We start from the raw sequence: 16106 nt of genomic DNA, 5'->3' as shown, positions 1-16106 counted from the left end.
TATGCTCGGACGCCCCCCCCCAAAAAAGGAAACGCCCCCAAGAGTCTCGCAAAGGGGTCTACTCCCTCCCGCCCCGCCCAGGGTCCTGCCTGGGGGTCTCCTTTCCCTCGCCCCAGTCTCGCAAAGGGGCCCCCACCCCACAGAGTCTTGCCAAGGGGTCGGTCTCCCTCCCCCCCATCTTCGAGGGTCGCAAAAGGGTCTCCCTTCTCCCCACGCCGCCTCCTCCCCCAGTCTTGCAAAGGGGTCTCCTTCCGTCCCTCGACGCCCCCCCCCCCAATTCCCGGTGCCTCGCAAAAGGGTCTCCCTTCCCTCCCACCGTCCCCTCCCCAAGTCTTCAAAGGGGTCTCCTTCCGTCCCTCGACGCCCCCGCCCTCCCCCCGGTGTCTTGCAAGTCTTGCAAGGGGGACTCCTTCCTTCTCTCGGACCCCCCCCCCCATTCCCGGTATCTCGCAAAAGGGTCTCCTTTCTCCCCAACGCCGACCCCCCCCCCAGTCTTGCAAAGACCCCCCACCCCCTCCCTAAGTCTTCCAAGGGTGTCTCCTTCCTTCCCTCGACCCCCCCCCCAATTCCCGGTGTCTAGCAAAGGGGTCTCCTCTCCCTCTCCCCCCCCCCGCCCCAGTCTTGCAAAGGGGTCTACTTCCTTTCCTCGACGCCCCCCTCCCGGTCCGCTTGCAAAAGAGTCTCCCACCCACCCACCCCACCCCCCCGTCTCGTAAAAGGGTCTCCCTTCTCCCACCGCCCCCTCCCCAAGTCTTCCAAGGGGGTCGGTCTCCTTCCTTCCCTCGGACCGCCCCCCCCCCAATTCCCGGTGTCTCGCAAAGGGGTCTCCTTTCTCCCCAACGCCGCCCCCCCCACCCAGTCTTGCAAAGTGGTCTCCCTCCCCCCCCCACGACCCCCCCCCGCCTACCTTCCTTGACTCCCGGCAGTTTGGACTGGTCGATGCTGATCTCAGCCATGTTGGCTTCGGGCGGCGACGGCGGATCCTTTTCCCGGCGCCCCCCCCCCACGCCAGCTGCTCTGGCCGCCGCCCCCCCCCCCTTGCCGGGCAAGGGGCCGAGCCCCCCGCCGCCTCGCTGCGCAAGCCGGAGGGCCCGATCCCCCGGCTGCAAGACGCCGGAGCCTTTCTTTCCTTCCCTGGGGTGGGGAGGTGTCCTGCGCGCCCCCGCTCGCGCCCTGCCCGCCTTCGGGAAGGGGCGGCTTACTCCCGAGTAAGCCCGGGGGAAGCTCGGCGGCGGGGATCGTGGCCTCCTTCTTCTCCTCCTCCTCCTCCTCCTCCTCCTCTCTCCACCCAGGAGCTTCGGGGCGAGCGAGCAGCCCGTGCGCCCGTGCGTAAAAGCGCAAGCTCGGCGGGCCTTTGGGTCTCCTCGGCTCCGCTGCAAAGCTTGCAGAAAAAGAAAGAAAATAATAGCAGCGCTTGAACCCGAAAGTGGGCAGCGCCACTTTCCCTTTCTCCGCCTCCTCCTGCTCAGCCCTCCCCCGCGGAATGCTGGGAAGTGTAGTTTCGAGAGCTTCCATTATTGGGGGGGGGGGTTGGCACCCAAACCGCCCGTGCGCTTTCTCAGCCGCTTCAGTGCGCGCCGCAAGATTTGCTTTTTTTAAAAAATGATATTTTATTTGATTTTAACAAGAAAAAAGTTACAGAACAATAATCCAAACACACACACACACACACACACACACACACACAAGAAAAATACAAAAACCAAACCAAACCAAACAAAATATATTAATTTCACATCGTTTTGTTTTTTGATGTTAATTAATAAAAATGTATATGCCAAAAAAAAAGGAAAGGAAAGGAAAATAAAATAAAAGGGGGGATTCACTATTTTTTAAAAAAAGAAAAGAAAAATACAAAAACCAAAATTTAACATAAAAAAATAAAAATAAAAATAAAAAATAAAAATCCCTCTTTTCAGTTTCTTACCATTCATTTACTTATTTTCCTGACTTCCTCTCACCTCCCTTTTTTGTATTCCATTTAAAAGTTGGTTCAGCAAATTCATACCCTCTTAATTTACCCTTAATTGTTTATCCTCATACGTTATAACTTAAGATTTTCATCTAATATCAATCCATTCTTACAAGTTCTTATTTTACCTTATTACTAGAACTACTTCATTTCATTTCAACATCATTAACATTTAAAAATTTTACAATTCAATTTACCATTCATTTCTTTAACCTTATCTTACCTTCAAAACATTAAAATTTCAAAATTTAAACCATATTTAAACTTAACTCCTTCAATCCTTTTTGCTAAAGCCAATTAATTCCTTTCCAGCACATTTTAGTATTTCATTAGTATTACACTAATTCCAAAAATAAAGTGTTTTATAAAAAAGAAATTCTCATTCTGGTTTTATCCAACGTCCCTTCTTCCTGGTTTCGGATGATGTCAGTCCTTACACCGAAGATTTGCAACCTGATCCCTGGACGAGGGACTTTCCTTGCATCTCCCATCAAAAGTGGCCCACCTGCTTCAGCTCTGAAGGTCTGCCCCGCAACAATCACCTGAGATCCTTTTATGGGTGCTATCCAATAAATCATTAAAAATAACTAACTGAGGTTCTGCCCCCCTCCCAACATTATGCCCATGCCCAGCATCCTGTTCCCACATTGGCCAACTAGATGCCCCAGTGGCAGGGGCGCCAACTATAGGGGGCTCTGGGTGCCTGAGCACCCATAAAATTTTGGTTGTGGGGGCTGAGCACCCACGCTGCAAAGTCAGGGGGCGCGCGTGACCAAAATTTATTTTATTTTAAAAATCATTGTAAACAGTTAAAATCATTAGTATGATTGGAATAACGCTTCGCAGTTTAATGGTGAATTTTGGACATAATGGAAATGTAAAAGATTTTTTATAAAAAATGCAGTAGGAAATGATTAACAATAGGGCCCAGAAAGTGAAGTTTAGGAGATTCTTCTTTGGAATCTTGCTTTTATGATGTATGTTGAATATGTGATTGCAAAAAATTAATTTGAAAAAGCAAATACATTTATCAAAGAGAGAGAGGAACGCAGGAGGGGGTCCTGTGATTTCCAGCAACTGGGACTCAAAAGCATCGCTGCCTCTGACTGATTGTCCTCTTAATTAAGGCCCTCCAAGTTGGCGGTCCTCACTGCCTCCTGTGGCAGGGAGTTCCGCAGTTTCACAGTCGTGGAACTGCCCTTCTTCCCAGAGGTGTCCCCCCCAACTTCAAAATCCCACCTGGGAAGAGATTTGGAGCCGTATGTGAAGAGAGCATTGGGAAACAGAGCTCATCTCCCTGCGTCCAGGAGTCTTCATCGCAGCCTCTGCCATCCTGGTAACCCCGTAATAAGCCAAGCCAAGGGCATGATTAGGTGGTTTGCCAAATGACAGGAGGAGGATTTTTGTGGCTTCTGGGGCTGCTCTTAAGGAGCTGGGATGGCAGGTTGGCCGGCCTGCGTTGGCCACAACTTGCTAGCCTTATAATAGACCTGGGCTGTGACGGAACTAAAAATGCGAGGCTGTTTCACACAACCTGACACCTTCCTGCTGAAAGGCGTATTCTCCCTGTCCTGGAGCCCTTCGACTCGCAGCCTTTCTCCACCTGTGGGTCCCCAGATGTTGTTGGACTACAACTCCCATCACCCCTAGCTAGGAAGGCCAGAGCTCAGGGATGATGGGAGTTGTAGTCCAACAACATCTGGGGCCCCACAGGTGGAGAACCCGGAGGAACAGCCCCTGAGGAGGAAACAGCAAAAGAGAGGAGTGAAGAACATGAGAAGAGTCTGCCGGATCAGGCCCATGGCCTGCCTAGTCTAGCACCCTGTTCTCACAGGGGCCAACCAGATGCCCCCAAAAGACACCTGCAAGCAGGATTCGAACACAAGACCACTCTCCCCTCCCATAGTTTCCAGCACCTGGGATTCAGAAGCCCCACTGCTGCCTCCAACTATAGAGGCTGAGTCAGGATGACTCATAGCCCTCTCCTCCTCCTCCTCCCTGAATTTGTCTACTCCTCTTTTAAAGCCATCCTGGTTGGTGGCCTTCATTTCACCTTGTGGGAGGGAGTTCCATAGTTTAACTCCGCGCTGTATGAAAACGTCCTTTCTTTGATCTGCCCTGAATCTTCCAACCTTTGGCTGGATTGCTGTCCACCCGTTCTAGTCCTATGGCAGAGGGAGAAAAACCTGGAGGAGGAAAAACTTGTGAGTTAGACATTTGGGTCACCTGCCTCAGTACTGGCTACAGGTGGGCAACAGTTGTCCAGGGTTACAGGCAGGATTCTCTCCCAGAGCTACCTGGAGATGTCAGGACTCGAACCCAAGACCTTCTTTAAGGTGGCGGACTCTCCTTCCTTGGAGGTTTCTAAGCAGAGGTCAGATGGCCATCAGGGACGGAGCCGCCTTTACCCAGGGGTGCAGGGCACCTGGCTGTTGAATTCTGGGGGGCGCCAGGCACCCGCCGCTGAAGCCGCCTAAGCTCTTGCAGTATAAGTGTATTGTAAAGAAATGAGCAAATAAAAAAGTTTGTTTCTTTCCCCTCCCTTCTTTCGTAAACAAGGTGTCAGTGTGGTTTCTGACATAAGCATAATAAAAGTTAATTTGGGGGCTAAACTAAATTTAGGGGTGCTGACTGGATCTTTGTACCCCGGCGGTGCATTTGCTAAAGACAGCACTGGTCAGGGATGCTTTAACTGAGACCCCTGCATTGCCGGGGGTTGGACTAGATGACCCTTGGGTCCCTTCCGACTCTACAATTCTATGATTCTATATCTCCTCCTCCTCCTCCTCCAGGCCTGCACATAACTTCTCAAAATTCATTGCCCCAAGGAGCTGGGTTTGCAGGCTGGTGGGACTCAGGCTTTTGCCAGGTCACGAGAAGAGTCATGCAGCCTTTGTGTGGGTTTTTGCTCAATTGCAGGCAGGCAGGCAGGCAGGTTAAACTTCTGTCTTCCAGTGATAACCTTTCAAAGCAACATCCATCCCTCCCCACGGAACTTGCATGTTGGAGCTGAGATTCCTGCATTTTAGGGGGTTGAGCTAGATGGCCCCTGGGGGTCCCTTCTGACTCTACAATTCTATAATTCTGACCAGAATCTTTTTGGCGTCTTTATACCCTTCACTTTTCCTGGCCGTATCACAACAGAACTTTAATTATCAGTCAGGATGCCTTGCCAAGTTCATCATCATTATTTTTAATTAAAGGTCAGACAATGTTTATTCCTCATGCAGGCCGTATTTTTATTAATTGTCCTCAAGACTGCAAAATTGAGTCTCTAAATTCTAATGCATCTTAATTATGACTTGCTGCCTCTTACAGGAATGGCTTCTGCGGCTCAACATCTCCGTCTTACTCAAAATAGATCCATCTTTGCCGTTTTCTGCATACAAAGTGATACAGTGGCGCCTCGCAAGACGAAATTAATTCGTTCCGCGAGTTTTTTCGTCTTGCGATTTTTCCGTCTTGTGAAGCACGGACTTTGGAAAAGCTTCAAAAATCACCAAAGTCTTCAAAAACCTCAAAAAAGGCTACCACACCGCGTGCTATGAGTTGCTCCTCGAAGTGAATGCACGGTTTTAAGAAAAAGGAAACAAACTTGCAAGACAAAGGAAACAAACTTGCAAGACGTTTTCGTCTTACGAAGCAAGCCCATAGGGAAATCCGTCTTGCGAAGCAACTCAAAAAACAAAAAACTCTTTCGTTTTGCGAGTTTTTCGTCTTTCGAGGCATTCGTCTTGCGAGGTACCACTGTAATATTAATTGTCGTGCCTGTTGCTCGTTTGCTTACTAAGAGATCTAGGGAGGTTTGGTTGACGCCTTGCCTGTTGCATTTTACACGAACTCGTGAGTTGCCTTTTTTTGCAGGCAGGGGAGGGGATAGGTTTACTAATTTCATAGAATGATAGAATTGTAGAGTTGCGAGCAACCCCAAGGATCATCTAGTCCAACCCCTTGCAGCGCAGGAATCAATTTAATTTAATTTAATTCAGTTTGATGAATTGAAGGAAGGTGGGGGAGGAAGGTCCAGAACTCAAATCTATTTATATACCTCCGTTCATTTTTTAAAAAAATCAGTTGTGCATAAAATCATACAACCAAAACTATACAAAGTCAGAAATCAGCTAACTGTCGTGGGAAATTCTGGAAAAGTGACTTGAAATTTACAGCATGTTATTCTTTGAAGGAGAACTGTCTGAAAATGATTCACAGTTGGTATTTAACTCTGAGTAGGATGCTAAGATGTATAAGACTGAATTAGATAAGTGCTGGAGATGTGGAACATAGCATTCAGATGACAGATTGGGGAAGATTATGGGGGAAAGATATAAAATTTACGGCCTGTACTGCATTTAAAGAGAATTATATGAAAATGATGTACAGGTGGTATTTAACACCGGTTAAATTAGCAAAAATGTATAAAAGAAAAGAAATCAAGTGTTGGAAATGTAAAGAAGTAGAGGGTACGTTTTATCATATGAGGTGGCAATGTAAGGTTATAAAAGGTTTCTGGGAAATGATTTACAATGAATTGAAAAAAAATGTTAAAAATAACCTTTGTTAAAAAACCAGAAGCATTTTTAATATGAATGAATATACCGAAAGAATACAAGAATTTGTGTGTGTATCTGTGCAAATGAAACCATATATCCTAAAGACACTGCAGTCTCCACGGACCTTCATTCCAAGAAAACTGAATGCCAGGTAAATGCCGGGAACCCCTGGGGTCTCTCACCTCACAGAGGTTGGAAAGGCCTGGAACAATACAGAGGGCCCTGAAATTTATCAGAAACAGCCTAGCTATCAAAGGTGCAAATGACAGTTTATGGATGTGAGACGTCACAGCTTCCAAAATACATCAGAATCTGAATTTCAGAGTGGATGCCTGAGTTTTGCATTCTTGGTTGGGGCCAAGGCTTCTGCCAGGTATTCCAGGAAGTGCACACAGAAGAGCATGATGCGAATATCCACTCGCAACATCAAGAGGGGTGTTAATCAGTGTTCAACCGTGTCTGAAATGCACCTTGGTCAGATTACCATCGGCCAAAGTGTTGTCTGTTTTCTTTCGTTTTCGCTCCGAACAGTCAAGCCTTTGTAATTTGAGAGTTCCTCTCCAGCCTTTCTAATGATAAAGAGTATTTTGTTTCGCTGTGATACGTTTCAAAAGAACACAAGTGAACAACACAAGCAACGCTGACACCAAACTACATACATTAAGCATAATAGAAACACCGCCACCCGACCCCACCCCCATCCATCCTCCCTCTCCCCACCCCCCCTTTCTTTTTTCTTTCTGTTTTCTTCTCCCCCTAATGCCTCAACAAATGAAACGGATTTGTAAAAATGTTACATGGAAGAAGAAGGGAAAAAAAAAAATACGAGGCACTACACTTCTGTAAAACAAGAAAATCCTTAATAATAATAAAAAAAATTTTGGTCTCATTACATAAAAAAAAAAAAGCAATCAATGGGCTCTTGGCTGGCTTCAGACAGATGCCTGCTTTATTCCCTTTGGCAGATTATTGTCATCGCCTTTTTTAAGTTGGGGGAAAATCACTATAGCAAATTAGCAAGGATGGCACCAGGGTTAGGGAGATATTGGCTGCCCACAAGTGCCCTGCCGTTCAGATTGCATGTTTGTACAGCAGCTGAGCACCACGATGCCAGATCTAAAGAGAGGAATATCTCCCTTTCCTTGCAGAACACCCCCTGGCAAAGCGAAATAAATGAAGTTGAGAGACTGAGAAAACAGCATCCTGTGGAACTGGGCGCCACCAGAGATGTGGGAGTGAATAAAAGCTAAATCAGTTTTTGAAGGAGATTTTGAAGGTTTGTTGTTTTGGCCGCAGCCATCTAAATAAAGGATATTTAAAAATACACTTCAGGGTCTGTTTTAATTGAGAATCAACTTAAGCAACATTGTCACAAGATCAGTCAGTCGGTCATATCCATCAAGTGCTTTGTCATCTGACTAGTGCCAACCTTTGCCAACCTGGTGCCTCCCCCAGATGTTTTGGATGAGAACTGTCCCGGCTGGGGTGGAAGGAAGTTGGCATCCAAAACATCTGAGGTCTCTTCTCTTCTGAATCCCAGTTGTTGGAAACCGCAAGAGGGAAGAGTTGATCCTGTGTTTGAATCCTGCTTGCGGGTTTCCCATCGTGGCCATCTGGTTGGCCGCTGTAGGAACAAGAAGCTGGACCAGGTGGGCCCTCTTTGGCCGAATCCACCAGGGCTATTCTCATGTTCCAGAGAGTCTAACAACAACAACTACAACTACAACTACTACTACAACAACAACTACAACTTATTATTTATACCCTGCCCATCTGGCTGGGCTTCCCCAGCCACTCTGGGCGGCTTCCAACAAAATATTAAAATACAGTAATGCATCAAACATTAAAAGCTTCCCTAAACAGGGCTGCCTTCAGATGTCTTCTAAAAGGCTGGTAGTTGTTGTTCTCTTTGACATCTGGTGGGAGGGCGTTCCACAGGGCGGGTGCCACCACTGAGAAGGCCCTCTGCCTGGTTCCCTGTAGCTTTGCTTCTCATAGTGAGGGAACTGCCAGAAGGCCCTTGGCGCTGGACCTCAGCGTCCGGGCAGAACCATGGGGGTGGAGACGCTCCTTCAGGTATACTGGGCCGAGGCCGTTTAGGGCTTTAAAGGTCAACACCAACAATTGGAATTGTGCTCGGAAACTTACTGGGAGCCAGTGTAGGTCTTTCAAGACCGGTGTTATGTGGTCTTGGCAGCCGCTCCCAGTCCCCAGTCTAGCTGCCACATTATGGATTAATTGTAGTTTCCGGGTCACCTTCAAAGGTGGCCCCACGTAGAGCACATTGCAGTAGTCCAAGCGGGAGATAACCAGAGCATGCACCACTCTGGTCCTAGAGAACTTTGAATTTTATTTAGGCAATAACTCTTGGAGTGTAGCTCCCGGCTCTGCTGAACCATCAAAGGCCTCCTCCAGCTGCCACCCAGGAGGAAAGAGACACAGATCCTGCGGGAGGCGAAGGCTCCATCTCCTGCCTTTGTTGTGTTGTGTTTTGTGTGTGTGGTTGTGGAAGACAACCAGCTGAGACTCCCCATCATGATTTCCCCTCTCGATGGTTCCCAAGATCAAATATTCTCCATAAGTTTTGTGGCGAACCATGAGCGTTTTCTTTAATCTCTCAGGACAGCCCGTGAAACTTGCTTCCTTGGCCCACCTTGAAGACAAAATAAAACCCAAACAAAGATTGCAATGCCAGGAGTTTCTCTCCCCCCCATGCTTCTTTTTCTAATTTTTGTGTTGCACCACAACTCCTGGAGCCATATTATGATGTGAGTGGCGGGTGTCCTGCAAAACACTCCATACGCAAGGAGCTTGGAACATCTGTTCTCAAGATGCAGAGCACTGTTCAGCTACGGAAGCTGCTTCTGCAAGAGGCAGCGACAGCCACACAAACAGATGGCTGTGAAAGACGACTGGACAAATTCACGGAAGAGAAGGCGACCAGGGGATCCTGGCCACAATGGCTCACTCAGCCTCAACATTTGGATACAGATAGGTAGCCGTGTTGGTCTGCCATAGTCAAAACAAAACAAATTCCTTCCAGTAGCACCTTAAAGACCAACTAAGTCAGTTCTTGGTATGAGCTTTCGTGTGCATGCACACTTCTTCAGATACACTGAAACAGAAGTTTCCAGACCCTTCTATATAGTGAGAAGGTGGGGAGGGGTATTACTCAGAAGGGTGGTGGGAATGGGAACCATTTTTCACCTTTTCACCCCTTGCTTTTTCCTGTAAGACCTATTGCAGTCGTTAAGAGTCGTCAACAGGCTCATCACAGCTATCTGCCAATCACCCATTCCCACCACCCTTCTGAGTAATACCCCTCCCCACCTTCTCACTATATAGAAGGGTCTGGAAACTTCTGTTTCAGTGTATCTGAAGAAGTGTGCATGCACACGAAAGCTCATACCAAGAACTGACTTAGTTGGTCTTTAAGGTGCTACTGGAAGGAATTTGTTTTGTTTCAACATTTGGAGGCAGCAATGCTTCTGGGTACCAGTGGCTGGAAACCACAAGAGGGGAGAAGATGATTGCTGGTTTCATAGAGTTCAGCCCGGACGCTGAGGTCCAGCTCTGAGGGCCTTCTGGTGGTTCCCTCACAGTGATATGTGAGGTTACAGGGAACCAGGCAGAGGGCCTTCTCGGTGGTGGCGTCCGCCCTGTGGAACGCCCTCCCATCAGATGTCAAGGAAATAAACAACTATCTGACTTTTAGAAGACATCTGAAGGCAGCCCTGTTTAGGGAAGTTTTTAATGTTTGATGTTTTATTCTGTTTTTAATCTGTCTGGGAGCCGCCCAGAGTGGCTGGGGAAACCCAGGCAGATGGGCAGGGTATTAATTTATTATTATTATTATTATTATTATTATTATTAAAGCCTAAATCTCTCTCCATTCCACCGATACTGCCAAAGCTGAACAGTTAGGTAGAAAAAGCCTCTCATTATTATTATTATTGTTGTTGTTGTTGTGGTTGTGGTTGTTGTTGTTGTTATTGTTGTTATGGAGTTGGAAGGGACCCCCAAGCTTCTGCAATGGAGGAATCTTAACTCTCAAGTACCCTGATTTAGCAGGGCTTTTCTTATCTTCTGATGCCTGTTCTCATTTTATTGGCAGACATTCCACATACACAAAGCATGTTCTTTACAAGAGCATGTGAGAACTAAGAAGACACCTGCAGGGTTCTATCCATCTGCCTCAGCATCTTTTGTCCAACGGGGCCCGTGAGATACTTCCAGGAGGCTCCTTGTCAGGCAACAAACCCCTGCCTTTCGTTTTCTCCCCTGCACACGGCATTTATATGGTTTGATTCAGATGTTGAGGCGAACACCCACGGATGGATTTGTCTTTGGTGAATTTGCCAAGTTGCGTTTTAAAACCTCCTAAAGCGTCGCCTCACCTTGAGGCAGCAAATCCCATCAATTAATTCTGCTCTGCAGGCAAAAGACAGAACAAGGCCAGGACCTCATTCTGTGTGCCAAAGCCGACCGGGCTGGCAGCTGAACCTGACTTCAGCACAGGTGATGGGACAGCATCCTGCGTCATACCTGAGGCCAGTCAGGTGGCTTAGGGGGCCGAGGGCAGGCTTCGCAGCACACCAGGTGAATACCCAACTCCCTCAACCCTTCCTCATAAGGCTTGGTTGCTGGTGTTAGGATCGTCCTACTCTCATGTAGGACCCTGGCAGAGACACATGCCTGACTGGCAAGGTCTCTCCCTCCTGGTCAATTGTTCGGGAGCTTCAAAAGCGTTTTCCAGCCTGAACATCACAGCGACCGATGCCAACAGACACCGGCACACTTAGGACCCTGCAGAGTATTCGCAGTTTGCGTTAACAGAACTCATTAGCACAGCAGTTTGGCTAATCTACTTTATTTACATATAATACACTGGAGCATTCTGACTTAGCTCCTTCCTCTTTCTCATCAGACAGCAAAGAGAGGAAGAATAAAGGACAATAGTCCCACTTCACGGAACACAGGAACATAAACATCCTGTCTCCGTCACTTCCCGCTCTGTGGTGTTACGGAAGGGGGGGGGCATGTCTTCTTCACCTTCTTCTTCGCTACAATATATCAATTTATTTCCAATTGTCAATGTCAAAAGGGACTAAAATCTATAAAATTCATAGAAAATCAGCGTGCCAGTTTGCTCAATTACTCTAGGACTCCATCACACCTCCCCTGTTCAGCATAATCCCTCAAGCAAGGTGTCAAGGTGATCAGCCTTTCCTCCAGACAATGTCAGGTGGCAGGCTATGCATATTTGGGACCATTGTCTTCTCATCCCCAGGAAGTGTTTATCTGTGCATATCTCCAGCTCTGCATATTCCCCCCTCCCTCCTCCATATGTTAATCTGTGTAACCCCCTCCACCTTCCTGAAGTGCTGATCTGTGTAACCCCCCCCACCTTCCTGAAGTGCTGATCTGTGTAACCCCACCTTTCTGTGATGTATTCATGACGTGTTTTGCACTGTATTCTGGGACATGGAGGGAGTTTCAAAAACTCATGTCACCCCTTTCTCACTGTTCAATCTCGCCTTGAACCTGTTGCGCAATAAACTTGGATCTTCTGCAGTTTGCTCCTGTCTCCGGCTGAGCTCATTTTCCTCCGCAGGGACCCACGGACTTAGTCCGATGAGCTGGGTGGCAGAGCAGCCTCGCACCCAGATTTTTGCCGTAACAGTGGAATGAAAACATACACTGTCATGTGATAGACAACAATCCCATGACTGCAAACACGGAGCAGGAACATAGGCGCCGACTCCATGGGGCCTGAGGGGGCCCGAGCCCCTCAAAAATTCGTTTGGGGGGGCTCTGCCCCCCCAATAATTTAAGAAAATTATTAGATATATTATGCTTTGTAAAATCACAAAATTATATTGGTATTTTTTATTTTCCTTGTTTGACGATAATTCAGTAATGAGTTAAAACAAAGCCACTCCCGATCTAGAGAGGGGGTGGGGTTGCGGGCTCTCGACCCATCAACAATCTCGCGGGGCTGGCGTCAGCCCCGCGAGAAGCGGGGATTCCCCCTAGCTCATTAATATTCACTGCCCACGGCGGCAGCCAATCGGCTGCCGCAAAGGGCGTACCCTCACAGGTTCACTTAAGGTCGGGGCAGCCCGGGGCTCGCCCCTTTCGTTCCCCCAGCAGCAGCGGTTTGGAGGTCTTGGGCCCCCCAATATTTTTTATAAGTCGGTATAGGCCCCCGCCCCCCCAATATTTTTTATAAGTCGGCGCCCCTGAGCAGGAATCCTAACAGTGGGACCCTTTGCTTGGCTGAATTGTTGCCTTCCCTCCCAGGACTGTTGTCCTAAGTCAGGCATGTCCAAAGTTTGGCCCGGGGGCTATTTGCGGCCCGGGGCCCGGTTTAAACAGGCCCCACAGGCAATTTGGGAAAAATCAATCTGTTGCGGCTCCTGAGCACCTGCCTGCTGTTCGGCTTGCTCTCCCCTGGAGCCAACCCTCTGCCAAGGAAGGTTAGAGGCGGGCAGGGCAGGCTGTGATTGGTGCGTCTCCGGTGGTGGCGCTGCATGATTGGTTCTCGGGAGCCACCCGTTCTTCACCTCTCACTCCCACCCATCATTTCTGCTATTCCAAAAGGCATTTCTTAAGGATTGTGAGACCCTGCATTGTCCTCAACAACTTTGGGGAAACAATCCTAAAACCATAGCTGTCAACTTACAGATTTGAAAATAAGGGACCAGCAGCCTTGAAAATAAGGGATCAGCAGCCAAAATAAGGGATTTTCCCAGCACAGGTATGTTCAACTTCTGAGCCCCTCTGAGCCAAAGGCAGAAAGCCCAGCCAGCAGCCATATGAAGCCTCAAGCGGTGGTTCCCACAGCACAGCAACCCGGCAAAGGGGGTGCAGCAAGGAAAACCACCGTCAGCTGGGAAGCACTGAGCAAAGGCGAGTCCCCAGGCAACGTGGCCAATTTGATCAGTACAAGGCATGCAAGCTCCAGCCCCCAGTCGTTCTTAGACTCCTTATTGGGTGAGCAACGCAGCCAAGCAACACAGTTGGAGCCTCCCTCCACCCTGGCCGGCAGAGAGGGAGGGAGGGAGGGAGAGGAGCTGCTTCCTTTGAAACCCGGGAAATTTAAGGGATATCATCAGTAAGGGACAGCAGAGGGACACGGCGCTGGGATAAGGGACTTTCCCGCCAAATAAGGGACGGTTGACAGCTATGCCTAGAACATGGTCAAGAACTTCAATCCTAAAAAAAGGAAAAAGGTCATCAACTCTGGGGGAACAATCAAATAACGTCAGGCAATATGGTCGGCCCTCACGCATGTTCACTTCATCAAATCTGGCCCTCTTTGGAAATAGTTTGGACACCCCTGTCCTAAGTGACGTTGTGTTATAAACACAGCTAATATGGAGAAGGAAGAAGGATAGCCTGCCACATATGACACGTTATGCTTTATTTCAACATGATGGAGTTTATCCAGCTCTTCCATCGCTCTAGAATAAGGAGCATCTCCAAGCACATAAGTCAGGAAAATACAGAGCTTTACTTGGAGAGAGAGAGAAACTCAAATCAACAAGGACAAAGCATGGTCGTTCCCCCAAACACCCAGTTTCTTTTCCCATTTGTAACATGTAAGATTTCAGTGGTTAAAATAATGAAGGCAGTTCAAGAGAAAATACGACGTTGCAGGAAGCAAAACTTCAAAGCTGAGGAAACTGGCACCACCTGGAAAGAAGAGTCACAGGACACCTGCTCTGCATGCAGAAGGCCCCAAGCTTCAGTCTCCAGCATTGAACCAAAAGAGACAGTTCAGAGTTGGAAGAATCAGTGGTGGTCTGTGTGCCCACGCAAAGCAGCTTTAAGGAGGGAGGGAGCTGCGATTCCTGCATTGCAGGGGGTTGGACTAGATGACCGTGTGGGTTCCCCCTCCCAACGCTACAATTCTATGATTCTAAGGAGAGGAGAGGGGAAGCGGAGAATGAGAACAGGGCTGAGAGCCAGAGAGAGAGAGAGAGAGAGGCTGTCGAAAGAAGGCAAGGCAGATTCCTAAGATTCCACATGGTGTCTGTCATGGTCGTAAGCTGCTTACCAGATAGACAGGACTTGATGTGGGAGCAGTTTCTCTCTCTCCCCCCCACATGAAGCAGTGATATGGTCACCAACTTGGATCACTTTAAATTCGTGGGGGAGGAGAGAGCTCCTTACCTTTTCCGCCCCAACCTGGCCACAGTGATTCATGCGACGGTCATCTCCAGGCTTGACTACTGTAATTCGCTCTGCGCGGGGCTGCCCTTGAAGCTGTCCCAGAAACTCCAGCGGGTGCAGAATGCTGCAGCGAGGCTCCTCACGGGGTCTCTGCCATGGGAGCATATTCACCCAGTGCTTTTCAAGCTGCACTGGCTCCCGGTGGAGTACAGGGTCAGATTTAAGGTGCAGGTCTTTCTTGACCTTTAAAGCCCTTTGTGGCTTAGGGGGCCCTCGTATCTACGGGACCGCCTCTCCTGGTCTGCCCTGCGGAGGACCTTAAGGTCCACGAATAACCATAGTTTAGAGGTCCCGGGCCCTAAGGAAGTCAGATTATCCTCCACCAGGGCCAGGGCCTTCTCTGTGATGGCTCCGACCTGGTGGAATGCTCTGTCCCATGAGACCAGGGCCCTGCAGGATTGAACTTCCTTCCGCAGGGCCTGTAAGACAGAGCTATTCTGCCTGGCCTTTAATTTGAATTCAGCCTGATCTTTTATTCCCCTTCCTTCCTTCCCTCCCCCTCTCCTTTTTATGAAGATTCCCTGCTCTGGGATCCCACAGCTAATTCTCCCCTGGTCTCCTCACTGGCCCAAGTAGGACTAATTTAGCCAGCTAGCCCTGGTGATCATCTAATGTTTATTGGATGGATTCCCCCCCCCCCAAATTGATTTTTGAATTCTGAATTTATCGTTATTCACGTTTTATACTGTATTTTATGCTGTTTTTTTGTTGCATCAATTAAGTGTTTTAAATTTATTTTCTGAACCGGGAAGGGCAGGGTATAAATAAAAAATTATTTATTATTTATTTACTGGTCTTGATGGCTTGGCTTCCACAGCTGGAGGCAGGGATGCTTCTGGGTACCAGATGCTGCAAATGCAGGAGGAGAGAGGGCTCTTGGGTTCACATCTGGTTGTCCCCTGGGAGAAGGCAATGCTGGACTCAAGGAGCTATTGGCTCCTCTTACCTGCAATTGCTGCTCAGAAGCGTTTTTGGGTGGCTGCACATGAGAAAATCCCCACCACCAGGACCCAGACGGGGAGAACTTTAGGAAGGAAATGCCAGCCAGGAGGTTGCGCTTGGAGCGTAATGATGGGGAAGGATCATAGCTGTCAACATTTCCCTTTTTTTAAAGGGAATTCCCTTATTCCGAATAGGATTCCTTGCAAGAAAAGGGAAAAGTTGACAGCTATGGAGAGGATGCTAACTTTAGCAGAGGTCCTGAGCTGACCTGGGATGGAGGACCAGTAACCAGGTGAAAAGGGGTTGTGTGTGTGTGTGGAAATAAGAAGCTTTGCTCATTAATCTTGCTCCAGAGTCAACACCACCACCTTGCTATTTTGCTGCACTGCATTCTAATAGCCCTT

The 16106-nt window shown here is 48.3% G+C and overlaps 1 protein-coding gene and 2 long non-coding RNA genes across 5 annotated transcripts in view; 1 reads left to right on the top strand and 2 right to left on the bottom strand.

Annotated features, from left to right (window-relative positions):
* Positions 1 to 1438, bottom strand: part of CCDC50 (coiled-coil domain containing 50) — a 47195-nt gene extending 45757 nt beyond the window's left edge. Inside the window, exon 1 of one of the 3 annotated variants that reach the window (XM_081862522.1) lies at positions 908 to 1438. In XM_081862522.1, coding sequence (XP_081718648.1) covers positions 908 to 956 — 49 coding nt within the window. In that variant the 5' untranslated portion in view covers positions 957 to 1438. The remainder of the gene's footprint in view (positions 1 to 907) is intronic. The other 2 variants (XM_081862521.1, XM_081862523.1) reach the window with 2 other exon arrangements.
* Positions 1 to 16106, bottom strand: part of LOC309342411 — a 223794-nt gene that overhangs the window by 45757 nt on the left and 161931 nt on the right. The gene's annotated exons all lie outside the window — the stretch shown is intronic.
* Positions 1 to 16106, top strand: part of LOC309342428 — a 259920-nt gene that overhangs the window by 152784 nt on the left and 91030 nt on the right. The gene's annotated exons all lie outside the window — the stretch shown is intronic.

Source organism: Podarcis erhardii (genome assembly GCF_964252035.2).
Source record: "Podarcis erhardii genome assembly, chromosome: 5".
NCBI classification, from domain to species: Eukaryota; Metazoa; Chordata; class Lepidosauria; order Squamata; family Lacertidae; genus Podarcis; species Podarcis erhardii.
Note: the sequence above shows the minus strand (reverse complement) of the source record. Positions and strands in the feature narration are given on the sequence as shown.